Source organism: Suncus etruscus, chromosome 3, assembly GCF_024139225.1.
Source record: "Suncus etruscus isolate mSunEtr1 chromosome 3, mSunEtr1.pri.cur, whole genome shotgun sequence".
Classification (NCBI taxonomy): Eukaryota; Metazoa; Chordata; class Mammalia; order Eulipotyphla; family Soricidae; genus Suncus; species Suncus etruscus.
The window spans coordinates 129226851-129245879 of NC_064850.1; the positions used below are offsets into that span (position 1 = coordinate 129226851).

Sequence of the window (19029 nt, forward strand, 5' to 3'; positions counted from 1 at the left end):
AGAGATAATACAGGAGGTAAGGCATTCATTTTGATTGCAGTTGATCCCTAACACCCCTTTGGGTTCCTCAAACACTACCAGGGACTACACCTAAGCATAGATCCAGGAATTGCCTCTCGGAGTATGGCGGGGTATAGCCCGATAACCTATCCTCCCAAAACATAATAAGTGGACTTTTGGAGTCAGAGAGATGGCTTAGTGTGCTGGGTACATGCTCCCACATGTGAAACATGAATTTAACTATATGGCCTTCCCTGCCCTGCCCTGCTATTATTTAGCAACCCTGCTAAGCAACTATCATTTATTCATAGCATACTTTGCTTAGATTAATAAAAGTTAATTTCTTCAAGCTCTGGGTTTAATAAGCAATATCAGGAGTAACACCACGCATTACTGCCCTCTAATGGTGACGATCAGAGTCTGGTCCCCGATAACTCACGAGAGGCCACTTGGGGGCGACATTTCATGACAGTCCAGCGTGGAGCCCCGACAGATGCAGGTCCCGGATCCGAAGCTGTCCCCGGAAAAGGGCTGCCTCACGTGCAGAAAGCTCTTTTCTGGACAGCATGTTTTTCTAACAGGAGCTAATGGGTTTTGGAATAAATGTAGCGAGTAACAGAGATGTTGATGATTGTGGGGCCAATGGACATAAGAACGACCTGGGCAAATCTACATGTTTGAAAATGAAATTCAAGAGGGGAACCATCTTGGAAAGGATCTGTGTGATGCATCTAGAAAGTGAAACTGCTGTCACCTCACTGAGAGAAGGGAGGGACCCTGGGAACTGAGAGAAGGGAGGGCCCAGGCCACATCTACATATACCTCATCTGTGCTGCCTAGCTACCTAGAATTAACTGAGTCCGGATCCTTAGAATGCAGCTAGGGATGAGAGATCATTCTTTCAGGTCCACAAAAAGATGTAAATATGGTCCAGAAAGATAGTCCAGTGGACAGGGTGCTTGCCTTGCAAGCGCTGACACGGGTGTGATTCTGACACTTCATAAGGTCCCTTCCAAACCTACTAGGAGTGATCACTGAATGTAGAGTTAGGAGTTAACCTTGAGCACAGCTGGTTGTGACCTGAATACAGGGTAGAATCTCATTGTCCCTTTGTCTGTAAGCACATGAGATGGTCTTTTTTTTGTTTGTTTCTGTTCTGCTACCTTTCCTCTCATTTTTTGTCTGCTCAACTTTGGGTAGTGTCCTCCCAAGAGAGAGAGGCCCTTCGGGTTGATTAAATAAATGACCATTGTTTCCTGACTCACACAGAAAAAAATCTCTCATATGCAGGATATGAAAAAACATAATGGCGGAATAATGAATACCCGAAGACTATGTGGTAAAATGTTATGTATGAAACTGTATCAGCAACAGCACTGTAAACCACAGTGCAAATATTTAAATACATAAAGAAACACCTCTTATAGAAGTAGAATGGCCAGTGGGAAGCAAATGGGGAGGCACTGGTGGAGGAAGGTGGACACTAGTGAATGGATTGTTGTTGAAATATTGTATGCCTGAAACCCAATCATAAGTAAGTTTGTCATTTCATGGTGTCTATATGTGGCTCTTATTCAGTGCTGGTGGAAATGCTGTCTACAGTGCTGGTGGGAATGCCATCTAGTCCAGCCTTTATGAAAAACAATATGGAGATTTCTCAAAAAACTGGAAACCGAGCTCCCATATGATCCAGCTATACCACTTCTAGGAATATACCCTAGGAACGCAAAAATACAATTCAAAAATCCTTCTTCACACCTATATTCATTGCAGCACTATTTACAATAGCCAGACTCTGAAAAAAACCAAGATGCCCTTCAGCAGATGAATGACTAAAGAAACTATGGTACATATATAGAATGGAATATTATATTATGCAGCCGTCAGGAGAGATGAAGTCATAAAATTTTCCTATACATGGAAGTACATGGAGCTATTATGCTGAGTGAAATAAGTCAGAGGGAGAGAGATAGACACAGAACAGTCTCACTTAACTCTGGTTTTTAAGAAAAATTAAAGACATTATTGTAATAAGGCCCAGAGACAATAGAGTTAAGGGCTGGAAGGGCTGGAAGGACTGGCTCACAATTTGAAGCTCACCACAAAGAGTGGTGAACGCTGTTAGGGGAATAACTACACTAACAACTTGCTTGACAATGTTAAAGACTGAGAGAAGTAGAATGCCTGTCGCAAGTAAGGCAGGGGCAGGGGAGGGGAGCATTGGTGGTGGGAATGTTGCACTGGTGAAGGGGAATATTCTGTTTATGACTGTAACCCAACTACAAACATGCCTGTAATCATGGTGCTTAAATATTTATTTTGAAAAAACCTATAAAAATTTATAAATAGATGGCCAACTCGTGTGTGTGTGTGTGTGTGTGTGTGTGTGTGTGTGTTTTCAGGTGGAGACATTAGTCAGATGCAGGTCAGCTCCAGTAAACTTAGTCTGAAATCACTTAGAGATAAGTTAGTTTGCCTTTTGTTCCTTTGCCGATTATTTTACTACCCAGGTTATTTGCTTTGTCTGGGAAGACTGATTATAAATACTATGTGATTAAGAAGGGAGGTTAGATTTGCTTCAGCAAATTAAATTAAAATTGGAATGATACAGAGAAGATTAGCATGGCCCCTGCGCAAGGATGACATGCAAATTCGTAAAGTGTTCCATATTAAAAATAAAAAAAGAAAAAGAAAAGAAAAAAAGGTTGGTTAGCTGGTGTTCTCTTTATGAATAAAACTGATAACTAGAGGGCCAGAGAGATAGCATGGAGGTAGTCGCTTGCCTTCCATGCAGAAGGACGGTGGTTCGAATCCAGACATCCCATATGGTCCCCCGAGCCTGCCAGGAACGATTTCTGAGCTTAGAGCCAGGAGTAACCCCTGAGTGCTACTGGGTGTGACCCAAAAAAACCCAACCAACCCGAGCCTGCCAGGAACGATTTCTGAGCTTAGAGCCAGGAGTAACCCCTGAGTGCTACTGGGTGTGACTCAAAAAAAACCCAACTAACCAAACAAACAAAAAAACCCTGATAACTAAAGCAGAAACTCAATCTGTTCTTTAAAAAACTTTAAAAATGCTGTTGTTTAATGTTTATATTCTCTGTTGAAACTGTTTTAAATGTTATACTGTTAGTTGATGATCTGAAGGTTTGTTCTAAGAAAGAGGAAGCAAAAACAATGTTTCAGATTATATGCCTTGTCCACTTTCTGTTTACTGCTTGCTTTTAGCATTATTATGGGAATGTAAGTGGCTGGGATCCTTTTCAGGGGGCTCCTCCCAGCACAGACTTGAGTACTTCTCATTTCCACTGATGGAGTGAAGGAAAATATTGGGTTTGAGGGGAAGCCACCCACATTCCAGGAACGCCTGTCTGTGAAGCACTACGGCTTTCCACCAAAACAACACTTAGGAGATGGAAAGATACACATAGACTAAGTGTCTGCACTTACCAGCACAAGGAAAAGTTTCCCCTAGGTTCAAACATTGTGTTCTACCCCCACCAAATAGCTTGTGAATTTTAAAATAGCTTGCATGAATAGCATGCATGAATAGTATGCATGCAAATAGCTTGCATGAATTTTCTAGTTGTCATAAGAGGAGAGGCTCAGAGATCTGTGCAAGAAACAAGCTCTTGTCTTGATTGTAGGAGGCTGGGAATTTGATCTCTTTTTTTTTTGTTTGTTTTGTTTTTGGGCCACACCCGGCAGCGCTCAGGGGTTACTCCTGGCTGTCTGCTCAGAAATAGCTCCTGGCAGGCATGGGGGACCATGTGGGACACCGGGATTCGAACCAACCACCTTTGGTCCTGGATCGGCTGCTTGCAAGGCAAACGCCACTGTGCTATCTCTCGGGGCCGGGATTTGATCTCTTGACTTGCATGGGACTCTGATCACCAATGGAAGTGATTTCTAAATATAGATGGAAGCAACTCCCAGCATTGCCAGATGTGGGAAAAAGAATGAAAGGGAGGGAGGGAGGGAGGGAGGGAGGGAGGAAGGAAGGAAGGAAGGAAGGAAGGAAGGAAGGAAGGAAGGAAGGAAGGAAGGAAGGAAGGAAGGAAGGAAAAGAGGGAGGGATGGATGGATGGAGGGAGGGGGGCAGGGGAGAGAGAAACATAATGATCATGAATCATTATCTTCCGTGGAACAGAGCCCATCTGAAAAATACCTTTTAAAAAGGTATTCTATGGAGCCAGAGAGATAGCACAGAGGCAGGTCGTTTGCCTTAGATGCTGAAGGACGGTGGTTTGGACGGTGGTTCGAATCCTGGCATCCCATATGGTTCCCCAAGCCTGCCAGGAGCGATTTCTGAGCATAGAACCAGGAGTAACCCCTGAGCGCTGCCGGGTGTGACCCAAAAACCAAAAAAAAACAAAACCAAAAAAAAAAAAAAAAAAAAAAAGGTATTCTATTGACCCAGGATGTGACTCAGCGGTTGTACATGCACTTGCCTTTGCATCTATGAGTCCCTGAGTTCAATTCCTGACACCCCCATGGAGCCACCTCTGAGTATCAGACTGAGGAGGCAACACCCTTGCTGCACCACTCGAGGCATGGTGAACATTTTAAAGTAAGTCAACTAAATTAAAAAAATAAAATTCTGAAAAAAAAATTCTGGCTTAAGACAGAATTGTTCCCAGGGGTGGGGAACAAATAGTTAAAAGTTGAGACTAGGGGACCAGAGCAATAGCACAGTGGTAGGGTGTTTTCCTTGCACGCAGCTGACCCGGGACAGACTTGGGTTTCCATTCCAGTCATTCCACATGGTCCCCCAAGCTTCCAGGAGCGATTTCTGAGCACAGAGCCAGGAATAACCCCTGAGCACTGCCAGGTGTGGCCCAAAAATCTAAATAAATAAATGAATGTTTAAATAACATAAAAGTGGGGCCGGGCGGTGGCGCTAGAGGTAAGGTGCCTGACTTGCCTGCGCTAGCCTTGGACGGACCGTGGTTCGATCCCCCGGCGTCCCATATGGTCCCCCAAGCCAGGAGCAACTTCTGAGTGCATAGCCAGGAGTAACCCCTGAGTGCTACCGGGTGTGGCCCAAAAACAAAAAAACAAACAAAAAAAATAACATAAAAGTTCAGAATAGAAAATAGTATTAATAATATGGGAGAGAATGAGATAGATTTTTTGTAAATACATTAGAAAAATAATTTCATTATTATTTATTTTTTCCCCAGCTGTATCCAGCTATGCCCATGTACTCTTTATGGTGAGGTGGGGAGGCATGTACTGCCAGGGATGAATTTAGGACCTTCTGAACCATTGCCCTACCACACACAATTTAAATTATAGACTATGAATAATGTTATTGAAAGAATATATTTTAAAAAATTTTTATTGAAACCATTGTGATTTACAAAGTCCTTCATAGTTGAATTTCAGGCATACAGTGACAGTGAATTAGGGCCATTCCACCACCATTGTTGACCTCTCCCCATCAAAGTTCTCAGCATTCTTCCTATACCTGAACCCTTAGCCCACTGTGAAAGAATATTTTTAAAAGAAGTGATTATAGGGGGGCCGGAGAAATAGCATAGAGGAAAGGCATTTGCCTTGCATGCAGAAGTCGGTGGTTTGAATCCCAGCATCTCATATGGTTCTCTGAGCCCTCCAGGAGAGATTTCTGTGTAGAGCCAAGAGTAACCCCTGAGTGCTGCCAGGTGTGACTCAAAACCAAAAACAAACAAAAAAATTTGCAGAAAGTAATTATAGGAGGGACAGACAGATTATATAATGGGGAAGGTGCTTTCCTTGTATGCTGCTGACCTAGGTTCAATCCTTGGCAATTCAAATGGTTCCCCTGAGACAATAGGACTGATACCTGACTGAAGAACCAGAAATTAAACCTGAGCATTTGTGTGAGTAGCTCAAAAAAAAAAAAAAAAAGAATTAATTATATTTTAGGAATATTACATTTTACTTTATTTATGTAATGTATCATTCAGAGTTTGTAAGTACATGCAAAGGTTTTTTTTTTAAAGTATATTTATTTTGATTGATTGGTTTCTGTGCCATAACTGAAAGGACCAGAGAGCTGTTCAACGACACCAAGACTCGAAGTTCATGCCAAAGCAAGGGGTTTATTGTTCAAGCATACATGCATGCATGAGCATGCATGGGCTAGAGGCTGGGAGCCCTGTTCACAAAACCAACAGTTCTTTTATAATACTCCAGTACAATGGAAAATGTACAGAACACAGCATGACCGTTGATTTCAGGAAGTTTAGTGACTTTTACATTTCAGGGAACATTTGGAACATTTATCATAGATACAATAACAGGCTGTACAGGTTCAGTGAATTTTCAGTTGCAGTCACCTTAACCTTTTGGGGGCTTTCCGGGTGTATGCAGAGACTTTAAACTTTTTAACTCATTCATGACCCTTTTTATAACCATCGGTGTTCTGGGTCACTCCTAGTTCTGCACTCAGAAATTGACCATGGCAGGCTGGGGGACCATCTGGGATGCCTGGAATAAAACCGGGTCCCTCCTGGGTCAGCTGCATGCAAGGCAAACACTCTACCACTGTGCTATCTCAGAAATCGCCCCTGGCAGGCACAGGGGACCATATGGGATGCCAGGATTCGAATCATCATCCTTCTGCATGAAAGGCAAATGCCTTACCTCCATGTTATCTCTCCGGCCCCAATAACTTTCTTTTTTTAACTTTATTTATTGATTGATTGATTAGTTTTTGGGCCATACCCAGTAGTGCTCATGGATTACTCCTAGCTCTGCACTCAGAAATTGCCCCTGGCAGGCTGGGGGACCATATGGGATGCCAGGATTCAAACCAGGTCCCTCCTGGGTCGGCAGAATGCAAGGCAAATGCCCTACCGCTATGCTATCTCTCTAGCCCCAATTTTCTCCCCCCCCCCTTTTTTTTGAGGGGGCACACCTGGTGACACTCAGAGGTTATTCCTGTCTATGCGCTCAGAAATTGCTCTTGGCTTGGGGACCATATGGGACACAGGGGATCGAACCGGGTTCGTCCTAAGTTATTGTGTGCGAGGCAAATGCCCTACTGCTTGAGCCACCACTCCGGCCCTGGCCCTAATTTTCAAAAATAGTTTAGGCTGACTTCTGAGACACACACTCTGCAAAAGCTTTCCTGACAGAAATCATCTTCCTGCTACCACTTACTTCCTTTTCCCTTAATGTTTAGAGTTCTGTTGTGTCACCTCACTTAATCAGACTGCATGTTCTGAATGTACAGAGTGTATTCTTATCTTGTTTTATTTTTGTTATTTTGGGTTTACAACCTTGTGGTTATCAGGGATACCATTTGGTGCTGGACACTGAGCCCCATTCTCCTGCATGCAAAACAGGCATTCTAGCCTGCTGAACTATTTCTCTGGACGTGTTGTTGTTGCTTTGTATTCTGGATTTTTAGGGGGCATGCCCAGTGATACTCAGGGATTACTCCTGACTCTGCACTTAGCTGCTTGGGGGACCATATGGTTTGTTGGGAATTGAACTCAGGTTAGCAAGGCAAGAGCTCTCCCTGCTGTACTTTCTTTCATGGTTTTTTTTTTTTTTTAAATAACTGATGTTTTATTTTTAATAACAGTTTCTTCTGTGCTAATGACAGAGCCTGGCACACAACAGATTGTTTAGATGAAGAAACTTCCCAGATAAAGGCAGGTGAATATTGAGATGTTGACTATATGTGAGCAGGAGAACCACAAGGCTTATTTTTAGCTTTTGAGTATGGTAAGGAATGAATCAATACCACTAAAGATGGGCTGTAGGTTCATGGTGAGAAGTATTGGATGGACAAAGAGAGAGGAGAAATGGGGAGTAATCTTTTACTTTTAGTCATTAAATAAGCTAGTTCATGTAATTTTAACCATCACCCAAAAATAAGGAAATCAATTTATTATTCAAGACTACACACTAATAAGATTAAAGAAAGAGGGGCCGGAGAGATAGCACAGCGGCTTTGCCTTGCAAGCAGCTGATCCAGGACCTAAAGTGGTTGGTTCAAATCCTGGCGTCCCATATGGTCCCCGTACCTGCCAGGAGCTATTTCTTTTTTTTTTTTTTTTTTTTTTTTTTTTTGGTTTTTGGGCCACACCCAGCATTGCTCAGGGGTTACTCCTGGCTGTCTGCTCAGAAATAGCTCCTGGCAGGCTCGGGGGACCATATGGGACACCTGGTCGAACCAACCACCTTTGGTCCTGGATCGGCTGCTTGCAAGGCAAACGCTGTGCTATCTCTCCGGGCCCAGGAGCTATTTCTGAGCAGATAGCCAGGAGTAATCCCTGAGCACCTCCGGGTGTGCCCCCCCCCAAAAAAAAAAAGATTAAAGAAAGAGATAAAGCTCCTTTCCATACAGGATGAGTCTTCTCTGGAATTCAGAATTTCTCTCAAAATTGTCTTCAGAGGGTTCCTTAGAACTTTTCTTCATAGTGTCCCCATAATTCTGATTATCAGTACTTCCATAAAACCCTCACATAACAATGGAGCCACTCATCTATTGAAAATACTAGGCTGCTTCTTGGGGAGTCGGAAGTTTCAGCAGGCAACACAGGGATGACATGGTTCCATGCGGTAGGCTTTTTGGCCAAACTTAGGGGAAGATATAGCCTTGGCCACCCCCACAGCCTTTTCTCTCCTTCCTCCTGGTCACCAGGGGTAACCCTGGCCACCTGCTCAGGGTCCCAGCAAGTGGGTTCTGGAGAGGAGCAATTTAAAGGATACCCCAGGCTTCCCCGTTCCTGCAGGGGGCGGGGAGGGGACTGGTGAACTTCCAGCTTCCAGCAATTAAGAATGCAAATGCCTCTCGGGGAGTCTGCTTCAGCAGGCAACGCGAGGAGGACATGGCTCCATGCGCTCTTCGCTCTTTATGAAGCAGATTATTATCCTCTCTAAATTTAATGGCCAGCCAGCTCCCAAAATGAAAAAGTAGACTCTCCACCTCAGAAGAAATCAAAACTCTGTTCCTATCAATCAATGGACCATCAATGGACTTCCAACTCCCTTCACTGGGTACCTGTGCTTGCTACCATAACCAGTATCCAATACACCCCAGTCAAAGACATTTCCTGATATGAGGTGCTGTGTGTTGTTTACAGACTCCAGATGGCCAAATCACAGACCAAAGTGGTGTCTCGGAAACAACACCCTCCCCCTCGACTTTTACTAAAACATAAAAGGGACACGTGTATCTCCTTTGTATGTCTCAGATGTATTCCCTTAACATCTATAACTCTTCTTTGAATATCCTCCTATATAGTGACAATTTTGCCCAATTTTGATTGTTTGTTTGCTTTTTTGCCCTTTGAGATCTGTTTTATAAGCAATGCTGGTAGGAGGGTATCTCTGTATAGAATTCATATTTGAACCAAGTTACGGGGAATGTTGGACTTGATCCATCGGTCCCCAGATGCACCAAACAATATCTTGTGGCATTGTTTCTCTTTTGCATAGGCACATTAAAATGGAAAAATAATACATATGCAAAAAAGTTTTTATCTAATAGAGATGGGAACACAAATTTGGTAATGCAAGTAGGCCTTATATCCTGAACATTGGCATAATGATTTGGCTTAGGCCTCAGAAGAATGGGCATTGCCCATACACCCCTGAACAATGGATACCATCTATGGCAGTGGTCGGCAAGATGATGCTCGCGAGCCACATGCGGCTCTTTCCACTTTTTAATGCGGCTCTTCTGTGTGCTGGCGGCTGCTCCAGGAGTCAGGACTCTGCTCCTAGCCTCTGTCAGTGCGCGCCCTGTGTGCAGCCCTGGTGGCCAGCTCCACACAGCTCCAGTTGGGTCATGTGGTATGGGGGGGGGCGTGACTTTCTGTGTGGCGCCTCAGGTTGAGGCAGCATCCTTTCTCTGTCTGCTGCCCTCAGAAGAATGTGGCTCTCAAAATAAATTTCAATCGTGGTTTTGGCTAGATTTGGCTCAGTTGAAAAAAAAAAGGTTGCCCACCACTGATATGGAAACAACCCCAATTGTCTATAACATTACCAGGATGCAAACCTCTACTAGGGAAGACTTACCACTGCTCTGGCATTGACTTACTCCAAAGAATGCTCTCAACACCCACACGACTCAGCATTGCAGGGCAGATCGCTCCGCATCTAATGGTGTGCTGAAACTAGAGGATGCTCCACATCACCCTGACTTCGATGAAATAAATGGATAGAATCCAGAATCTTTAAATATTGGCACCTGATACAACAGCTAGAGTGTGAAAAAGTTTTCCCGGGACCACGGAGAATGACTCGGGTTTGGACAGATTGGTATGCCTGGAGCCCAGAGTCGTTCTTTTTTTTTTTTTTTTTTTTGGTTTGATGCTCAGGGGTTACTCCTGGCTAAGTGCTCAGACATTGCCCCTGGCTTGGGGGGACCAAATGGGACGCCTGGGGATCGAACCGCGGTCCTTCCTTGGCTAGCGCTTGCAAGGCAGACACCTTACCTCTAGCGCCACCTCACTGGCCCCTCCAGAGTTGTTCTTATGCCAATAAACTTCTGGGGTGAGGCCTTCTTACAATCAGGCCAAGGATTTTTTCCCCGTTTTCCCCATATTTTTCTGGGCCTATGCAAAGAACGGCAATTGCCACCACTGTTACACCTTTACTATTGTATTTTTTTTAATATTTATCCTTTAAGAAAAAAAAGCAGTTTACTGAACTTAAAAACAAATAACTGTAGTAAAATGTCTGTTTTGAATATAGGCAGGGGATGGGAAGGGGGAGGGAGGTATTGGGAGGGGGAAATTTTACACTGTTGAAGGGGGATGTTCTGTTTGTGACTGTAACCCAACTATAATCATGTTTGTAATTATGGTGCTAAAATAAAAAAAAATAAAAAAGGAAATATTATACACCTAAAATTCAACTAACAAAAATAATAGAAAGAAAATACTAGGCTGGACTTTTTTTTTACTAGCAATTGGGTGGTCAAAGATAGGAGATATGCTGTCTTTTTTTTTTTTTTTTTGTGAGTTTCCTTTTCTGTTTGTTTGTTAGGATGCCCTCAGAGATGCTGAGGGGATTACTCTTCTTTCAGAACTCAGGAATTATTCCTGGCAGTAGTCAGGGTACAATATGAGATATCACGGATTGAATTTGGGTCACCCACATGCAAGGCAAATGCCTTAACTGCTATACTATCTCTCTGGCCCCTATTTGTCCATCTTTTTGTTTGTTTGTTTTTGGGCCACACCCGGTGACGCTCAGGGGTTACTCCTGGCTATGTGCTCAAAAATAGCTCCTGGCTTGGGGACCATATGGGACTCGGGGAATCAAACTGCAGTCCATTCTAGGTTACCATGTGCAAGGCAAACACCCTACACTTGTGCCACCGCTCTGGGCCCCTATTTGTCCATTTTTAAGTTTAAAATTTTCTGTTTGTGAGGTTCCTGCGACAATCTTTAAAAAAATCTATTTATCTAAGACCTACATTCCAGTCTCATGGAATGTATTTAAAAAAATACAATTATTGTTTTGAACAAAAACAAAAGTACAGCTAAAAAAACTCATCACTTCATTTTTAGTTCCTTGTTAGCATATTAGTCTTCATAGGGACATTTCACACTGTTGGCCTGGGGAAGGTTCTGGATGTAGATCTGGTCCCATTGCCATAAGGAATTCATGGCAGATTTATAGCTAAGGTCAAGGTAGGGAGAATATCTGCGCTGAATGTGAGGTACTGATGGGATTGGCTACAGATACAAAGAATTGTCTTGAACTAAATTCCATCTGGTGGTTGTAGGGTCTGGCAGCATCAAAAATAGATGGATATGGGGCTGGAGAGAGAGCTTGGAGGTACAGCGTTTGCCTCAAATGCAGAAGGATGCTGGTTCGAATCCCGGCATCCCATATGGTCCCCCCCCCCCCCCCCCCCGAGCCTGCCAGGAGCCATTTCTGAGCTTAGAGCCAGGAGTAACCCCTGAGCGCTGCCGGATGTGACCCAAAAACCAAAAAAAAAAAAAAAAAAAAAAAGATGGATATGCCTGCCTACAGAGAAGAGTAGATAGAGAGGGTGCAGGGTTAGAGTAGCTACATGTTGATAAGAGCCACTGATGGGAGACCAACCCAGAAGAAGATGAGTTGGAAAAATGTCCTCAGTCCTGAAAAGTGGGCCCTGACAGGCCCCACTGATTGGTGAAAGGAACACTTCTTGAAAATTATTCTTGGGGCTGGAGAGATAGCATGGAGGTAAGGCATTTGCCTTTCATGCAAGAGGTCATCGGTTCGAATCCCAGCGTCCCATATGGTCCCCCTTGCCTGCTAGGAGCAATTTCTGAGCATGGAGCCAGGAGTAACCCCTGAGCACTGCCGGGTGTGACCCAAAAACCACAAAAAAAAAATTATTCTTGAAAAATTGATTTCAAGGCTAAGCTTGTTTTTGTTTTGTTTTGTTTTGTTTTTGTTTGTTTTTTTGGTTTTTGGGTCACACCCAGCAGCGCTCAGGGGTTACTCCTGGCTCTACGCTCAGAAATCGCCCCTGGCATGCACGGGGGACTATATGGAATGCCGGAATCCGAACCACGTCCTTCTGCATGTAAGTCAAAAATGCCTTACCTCCATGCTATCTCTCTGGCCCCGATTCCCCTAAGCTTTCTATGAAGTTCTGCATTTTTTTTTTCCAAATATGACTGTTAATCTTTCTGGATAGTTTTGTTTTGTTTTGTTTTGTTTTGTTTTCCCCTCTGGGGGCTGGTGTGGGCCCACAGGACAACGATCGATCAGGGATTAATCCTGGCTCTGCACTCATGAATGACTCTTGATGCTACTCTGGGATCATATTAAGATGCCAGGGATCAAACTCAGGTCTCCTGCATGCAAGGCAAGTATTCTTTGTGATGTACTTCTGTCTGGTTTTGTTTTTAGATGATTTCAAACTGAGTCATCATTTCCCTAGAAAATCAGCAAGATTGTTAGAATGAGATCAATGAGGTTTTTTTAAAATAAAAAGTGAGAAAAAGGGGTCGGAGTGGTGGTGTGAACAAGCGGGAGGCTGTCTTGTAGCCTAGGACGGACCACGGTTCGATCACCCAGTGTCCTATATGGTCTCCCAAGCCAGGAGCGATTTCTAAGCTCATAGTTAGGAGTAACCCCTGCGTGTCACCAGGCGTGGGCCAAAAACCAAAAAACAAAAAAACAAAAAACTGAGTAAAAGTAAAGAATGACGTTCAAGGCTTGTATGGGCCAGATTAAGTGTTGTTCTGCCATTGGTCAAGGCAAAGAGGAGAGTGAGTAGAGAAAGATACTCAGGGTAACTTCACTGCCAGGCCTGCAGAAACTTCAAGGCAGAAACTTGCTGAGACTCTGGGAGCTGAGGCAAGACTTCCAGGGAGGAGAAAGACAGGCTAAAAGGGAAGTGGGTCTGTGAGAGGAAGTGTCACGAGATTGAGCATTGCTTCCCTTTCCAGCACTCTGTAACCTGCTGGGACCTGACTTAACCTGTAGCTCCCTTGAGAAAGCAAATGTGGTGTTCCATACCTAGAACCACTGTACTTCTTCATAAAACCTCTTTATTTCCCAAAGCAAGCTAGATCCTTACTGTCTGGGCACATGTGGACATTTGCCATTCCTTTGACATTTTAAGCAGGGGAGACAGCTCTTCACATGTGGGATCCTGGCAGTGCACTGTCCCCCAACCACACCCCTCCCCTCCAAAGTTTCTCAGAAGGTAAAAATCAATGTGATGATATGAGCTTAAAAGGCATCCACTCAGATTGATGATTCAGAGTTGGGAGAACAGACTTTAACCCTGTTTAAACAGGGACAGGAAGCGCCTTTGGAAGCTAGGAGAGAGCAGAGAGATTTACCTGATGGGGAGAGGATAATGTCACGTTTACATGGCTAATAAGGCTGATTTGCTCACAGGACATTTTTCTATAGAGATGACCCTACATCTGGATAGTGCCCTGTAAGCTTCATTTTAGATAAAGGCTGTGTAACTTCCATTTGAAGGACAAGTTTTCTCCATAGTGTAAGCAGTCTCTATTGATAGAATGCCGTGTAAAACCTGATGGACCTATTTTTTAAGTTTTTGGAGGAGTTACTCCTGGCTATATGCTCTGAAATTGCTCCAGGCAGGCTCGGAGGACCATATGGAACCCGGATTCTAACTACCATCCTTCCTGGGTCAGCTGGATAGATGCAAGGCAAACACCCTACCGGCCTACAGCTCCGGCCCCCTTTTTATCATTTTTAAAATTTTAATTCATTTGATGACGGAGGAGGATTACCCAGCCAACTTCGGTGGCTATTCCTGGCTTTGTGCTTTGGGTTGCTCCGAAATGTAAGGGGGAATTGAAATTTTGTGTTCAACTCTATGAGTGATCTCATCTTAGAATATTTTCCTGCTCTCCTAGTTGCGAGCTCCTGCCCTCCGGCAGCCCGTAACCCCTGCCTTGGTGCCTTCTACTCTTCAGCAGACCTAGCAGGGCGTGTTCTGTCTTTGCTCTCCTCTCGCCCCCCTCTCCCTCTCCCACCTCTCTCATACACATAAATCTTTTTTTTTTTTTTTTTTTTGGTTTTTGGGTCACACCCGGCAGTGCTCAGGGGTTATTCCTGGCTCCAGGCTCAGAAATTGCTCCTGGCAGGCACAGGGGACCATATGGGGCGCCGGGATTCGAACCAATGACCTCCTGCATGAAAGGCAAACGCCTTACCTCCATGCTATCTCTCCGGCCCCCTCATACACATAACTCTTATATATTCCTTGTAGATTATGTGGAAGTAACACTGGCATATCTTTTAGGTTGGTTTTGAGAGTAGAAAACGTTTTTCCCAGGGTGAGGCTATGAAATAACTGTCTATATACTTTATATACCTATAAAGTATATAGATATACTTCCTTGGTGACTTGCGACGGATGTGTGGTGTGTGTGTGTGTGTGTGTGTGTGTGTGTGTGTGTATTTTCACATCCAGGAATCGACCACTGGCAATTCTGAAATAAAATTCTACAAAGGTCAAAAGACAGGCCTAAACATGACCATGAAAATGTCCTTTTTATGTCGCCGTCAAAATGCTCCAGCAGTGCCCGTCTCCCCAAAGACACCCAACCCAGTCTAACTGTGCCCAGAGAGCCAGAGAGGCCACAGTTCCGGGGCCACTAGAGGAGGGAAAGGACCCAGATTCCCAAACTAGACCTCTGGGCAGGCTCCACATTGCTCCGTTGTCTGACTCGGCCGCAACCTCTGCTTGGGCCTTGGGCGGCTCGCCGTGGACACGCGCAGGCTCAGCGAGCCGGGGCCACACCCGGGTGTCCGGGCCGCGCGCGTAGGCGGAGGCGGGGAGTCGCCTCCTCCCCAGGGCGGAGCGTGTGTCCGTCCAGCTGGGCCGGGCCCAGGTGGGGGTGGCCCCGTTGCAGGCCCGGGCGGGGCGATCCCGTTGCTCGGATCCTGCTGGGCGCGGCTCGTCCAACTAACTCCACCGCATCCCCGCTGTGCGCTCCAGAGGCTCGATCCGCGCGCCGCGTCCCCGCTCCAAGGTGCGCACTTGGTCCCGCAGCCGTGAGCGGCTCCAGCGCCGGCGGCCGCGTGGATCAGGCTTCCCAGGACGGGATGGGACGGGCTCTGCGTGGTGGCCCGCTGGGATCCTTGGGAAGGGAAAGGCTCACCTGCACGGACCCCCTGGGACGTCCCCCTTCCCCGATCCCCCCTCGACGGGCTCCTCAGGAGGGGCCCCCTGGGACGTCTCCCCCTGCGGGACCGGTTCCCGGGAGGGGCGCGGCGCGGCGCCGCCCCGCCCGGCGTCCCAGCAGCTAGCTCCGTGTCTCTTCTCTTTTGCAGCAGACCCCACCTGCCAGCACCGAGCCGTCGCGTCGCCATGGCCCAGGTAAGCCTGGTGGGCTGCGTGTGTCATTGGGCCGCGAGCTGGGAAAGTTAGGGAGTGACGCGCCTGCTTCGGGACACGTCTTCCCGGCCCGGCGCCGCCGCCGCCGCCGCGACCCCTAGCTGCAGACGTGGCGTGGCACCGTGGCGTGGCCCGGGCGGAGCTCGCGGCTCCAGACTCGCTCAAGTGGGAAGCGCAGCCTGCGTGGCTCCTCCCGGCCTGGGAGGCCCTCGTCTGCTGCAGAGTTCTGCTCGGGTTTTGGGGGGTTACTTTGTTTTCTCCAAAAGTTGTGTGTGTGTGTGTGTGTGTTTGTGTGTGTGTGTGTGTGTCGGTCTGTCTGTCTGTCTGTCTGTCTGTCTGTCTGTCTGTCTGTCTGTCTGTCTGTCTGTCTGTCTGGGCTTCTCCAGCCTGGGCAGGCTTTGCGCGTTCTGGGAGCTCTGGGCGTTGCACCGAAAGACATCTTGCGTCGGTGCAGATTCCCGCCCCCCCCCCCCCGCCCCGAAAGATTAAATAGGAAAACTGCTTTTCAAAATAGGTGAACTGGTAGAACTAGTTCTGATTTAAATTTGGGTTGGGGCTGTGTTAGAATGATCAATTTACCTTTCTTCTTTTTCTTCCTTTCTTCCTTCCTTCTCTTTCCTTTCTACTCCCCTCCCTTCCCCTTCTCTTCCTCCTCCTCTCCTCTCCCCTCCCCTCCCTACTCCTTCCCTCCCCTCCTCTCCCCTCCTCTCCTCTCCTCCTCTTCCTCTTCCTCTTCCTCATCTCTTGGTTTGGCCCAGAGGCGCTCAGAGGTTACTCCTGGCTCTGCGCTCAGAAATCGCTCCTGGCAGGCTGGAGAGACCATATGGGAGGGAGGTCGAATCCCGGTCCATCCCGGGACGGCCGCGCACAAGGCTAACGTCCTACCGCTGTGCTATTTGTCCTGCTCCCCCACCTTTCTATCTTTCTTATTTTTTTTATTTTTGGGTCACACCCGGCAGTGTTCAGGGGTTACTCCAGGCTCTATGCTCAGAAATTGCTCCTGGCAGGCTCAGGGAACCATATGGGATACCGGAATATGAACCACCGTCCTTCTGCATGCAAGGCAAACGCCTTACCTCCATGCTATCTCTCCGGCCCCAAACTAGTATGTTTCTTTATTTCTTTTCTTTTCTTTTCTTTTCTTTTCTTTTCTTTTCTTTTCTTTTCTTTTCTTTTCTTTTCTTTCTTTATTTTTTTGGGTCACACCCGGCAGCGGTCAGGGGTTACTCCTGGTTTTACGCTCAGGAATCGCTCCTGGCAGGCAGGGGGACCATATGGGATGCCGGGATTCGAACTACCGTCCTCTGCATGAAAGGCAAACGCCTTACCTCCATGCTATCTCTCTGGCCCCCCCCTTCTTTCTTTTTTTCTTTTTCTTTTTTTTTTCTCTTTTTTTTTGGTTTTTGGGCCACACCTGGTGACGCTCAGGGGTTACTCCTGGCTATGCGCTCAGAAGTCGCTCCTGGCTTGGGGGACCATATGGGACACCGGGGGATCGAACCACGGTCTGTCCTAGGCTAGCGCAGGCAAGGCAGGCACCTTACCTCTAGTGCCACCGCCCGGCCCCTCCACCCTTCTTTCTTAACGTTTGTCACTGTGTAGGAAAGGAAAGACTTTAATTTCCGTGCAGTCTATAAAAATTGACCGGGTTATGTAATATTTGGTGAACAAAGTTAGTACTTGACTCCATCCCAGAACTAAGTGTACTCATTTCATCGGTCTGTCTTATCACAGTCAATACAATATTTTTTTTTTAAAAAAAAAACAAGAGCTTCAACTAAACAATGACCTCTTTCACTTATAGTTCATGTACAAAAATATCAGATTCACTTAGCATAATTGGAAAAGGATTCTTGATCTTTTCCAAAAGAAACTGGGAGGATTAAGATAAGTTGTAGTTTAATTAAATTTGTACAGTGCTTCTATTCTTAGTTCCTTTTTTGCTCTAAGAAATAACTGCAATAAATCAGTTCTCTTATGACTTCACTGCAAACTAAGTTTAGGCTCTTAGATAAAGAATTGTTTTACGTAGAATTAACTTAATACGTCTTTTCCTGAGACGTATTATTCTTATCTTGATATGTCTGAGTAGTGATGTAAATGATCATTTTATAAGCATCAAAGAATAATTCCCTTTATTCTTGTCATTTCACTGCATCTCAGTTCTTTTTACCCAGTGAATTCTGAAGTTTTTTAGTCAATTGCTTTTAATTAACCCAAGATAGCATAAGTCAACACACTTTTTTCCAGTAATAGATGTTAATAATTTCAAAGTATGTATATAGTGTAAAGCCCTTTTTTTTTTTTTTTTTTTTTTTTTGGTTTTTGGGCCACACCCGGCAGTGCTCAGGGGTTGCTCCTGGCTGTCTGCTCAGAAATAGCTCCTGGCAGGCACGGGGGACTATATGGGACACCGGGATTTGAACCAACCACCTTTGGTCCTGGATCGGCTGCTTGCAAGGCAAACACCACTGTGCTATCTCTCCGGGCCCTGTAAAGCCCTTTTATAGGGGCTAGAGAGAGTCCATTAGGCAGAGCACTTGTTTTGCATTTTGTTTTTGATCCTCAGCACCCCATAAGGTCCTCTGAGCCCCACCAGAAGTGATCCAAAGAGAGTAATTCCAGGGGTAATCCCTGAGCACCACTAGGTGTGGCCCCCAAACAAAAACTGGACAAACAATAAACAATTCCTCATACATATACAATGCCCGGAGAGTAATACTTTTTAATATAAGAGGTTCTTTATCACATTATAACATTAAGGTTATTTTCTATAAAAAACTACAGTTAGGGTCAGAGAGATAATCCAGACATGTGAAGGAACTTGCCTTGCATGTAGCAGACCCTGATGTGATCTCCAGCACCACCTGGTGCTCCCTGAGTACCTCCAGGAGTAACAACAAACACACAACCTAAGTTGCCCCTGAATCACCAAGTGTACTCTGAACAGCACCTTCCAGAGCCCCAAACAACAGCTCAGGGATTACTCCTGGTGGGGCTCAGGTACCATATGCAGTGTCAGGGATTGTGCCAGGTGAATGTTCTACCTGTTGTACTATTACTTTGCCCAGGAAATTAAGATTCTTACACTTCAGAATAAGTTTCCTATTTAGCTGAAGTGAAAACACCACAGAAAAGATCTAGCTAACCCCCCAAAGTTGGCAGTAATAAAGCCTTGCAGCTATTCATCTTTG

General features: G+C 45.5%; 1 protein-coding gene and 1 non-coding gene across 3 annotated transcripts in view; both read left to right on the forward strand.

Moving 5' to 3' along the window:
• The first annotated feature begins 2572 nt into the window (after positions 1-2572).
• On the forward strand, positions 2573-2674 carry LOC126004594 (U6 spliceosomal RNA). The gene has a single exon (XR_007493864.1). It is a non-coding gene; the product is annotated as a U6 spliceosomal RNA (small nuclear RNA).
• Positions 2675-15145: 12471 nt separating this feature from the next.
• The window catches only part of ANXA5 (annexin A5), a 36098-nt gene continuing 32214 nt past the window's right edge, over positions 15146-19029 (forward strand). Inside the window, exons 1-2 of one of the 2 annotated variants that reach the window (XM_049770117.1) lie at positions 15146-15470; positions 15772-15817. In XM_049770117.1, coding sequence (XP_049626074.1) covers positions 15809-15817 — 9 coding nt within the window. In that variant the 5' untranslated portion in view covers positions 15146-15470; positions 15772-15808. The remainder of the gene's footprint in view (positions 15471-15771; positions 15818-19029) is intronic. The other variant, XM_049770118.1, reaches the window with a different exon arrangement.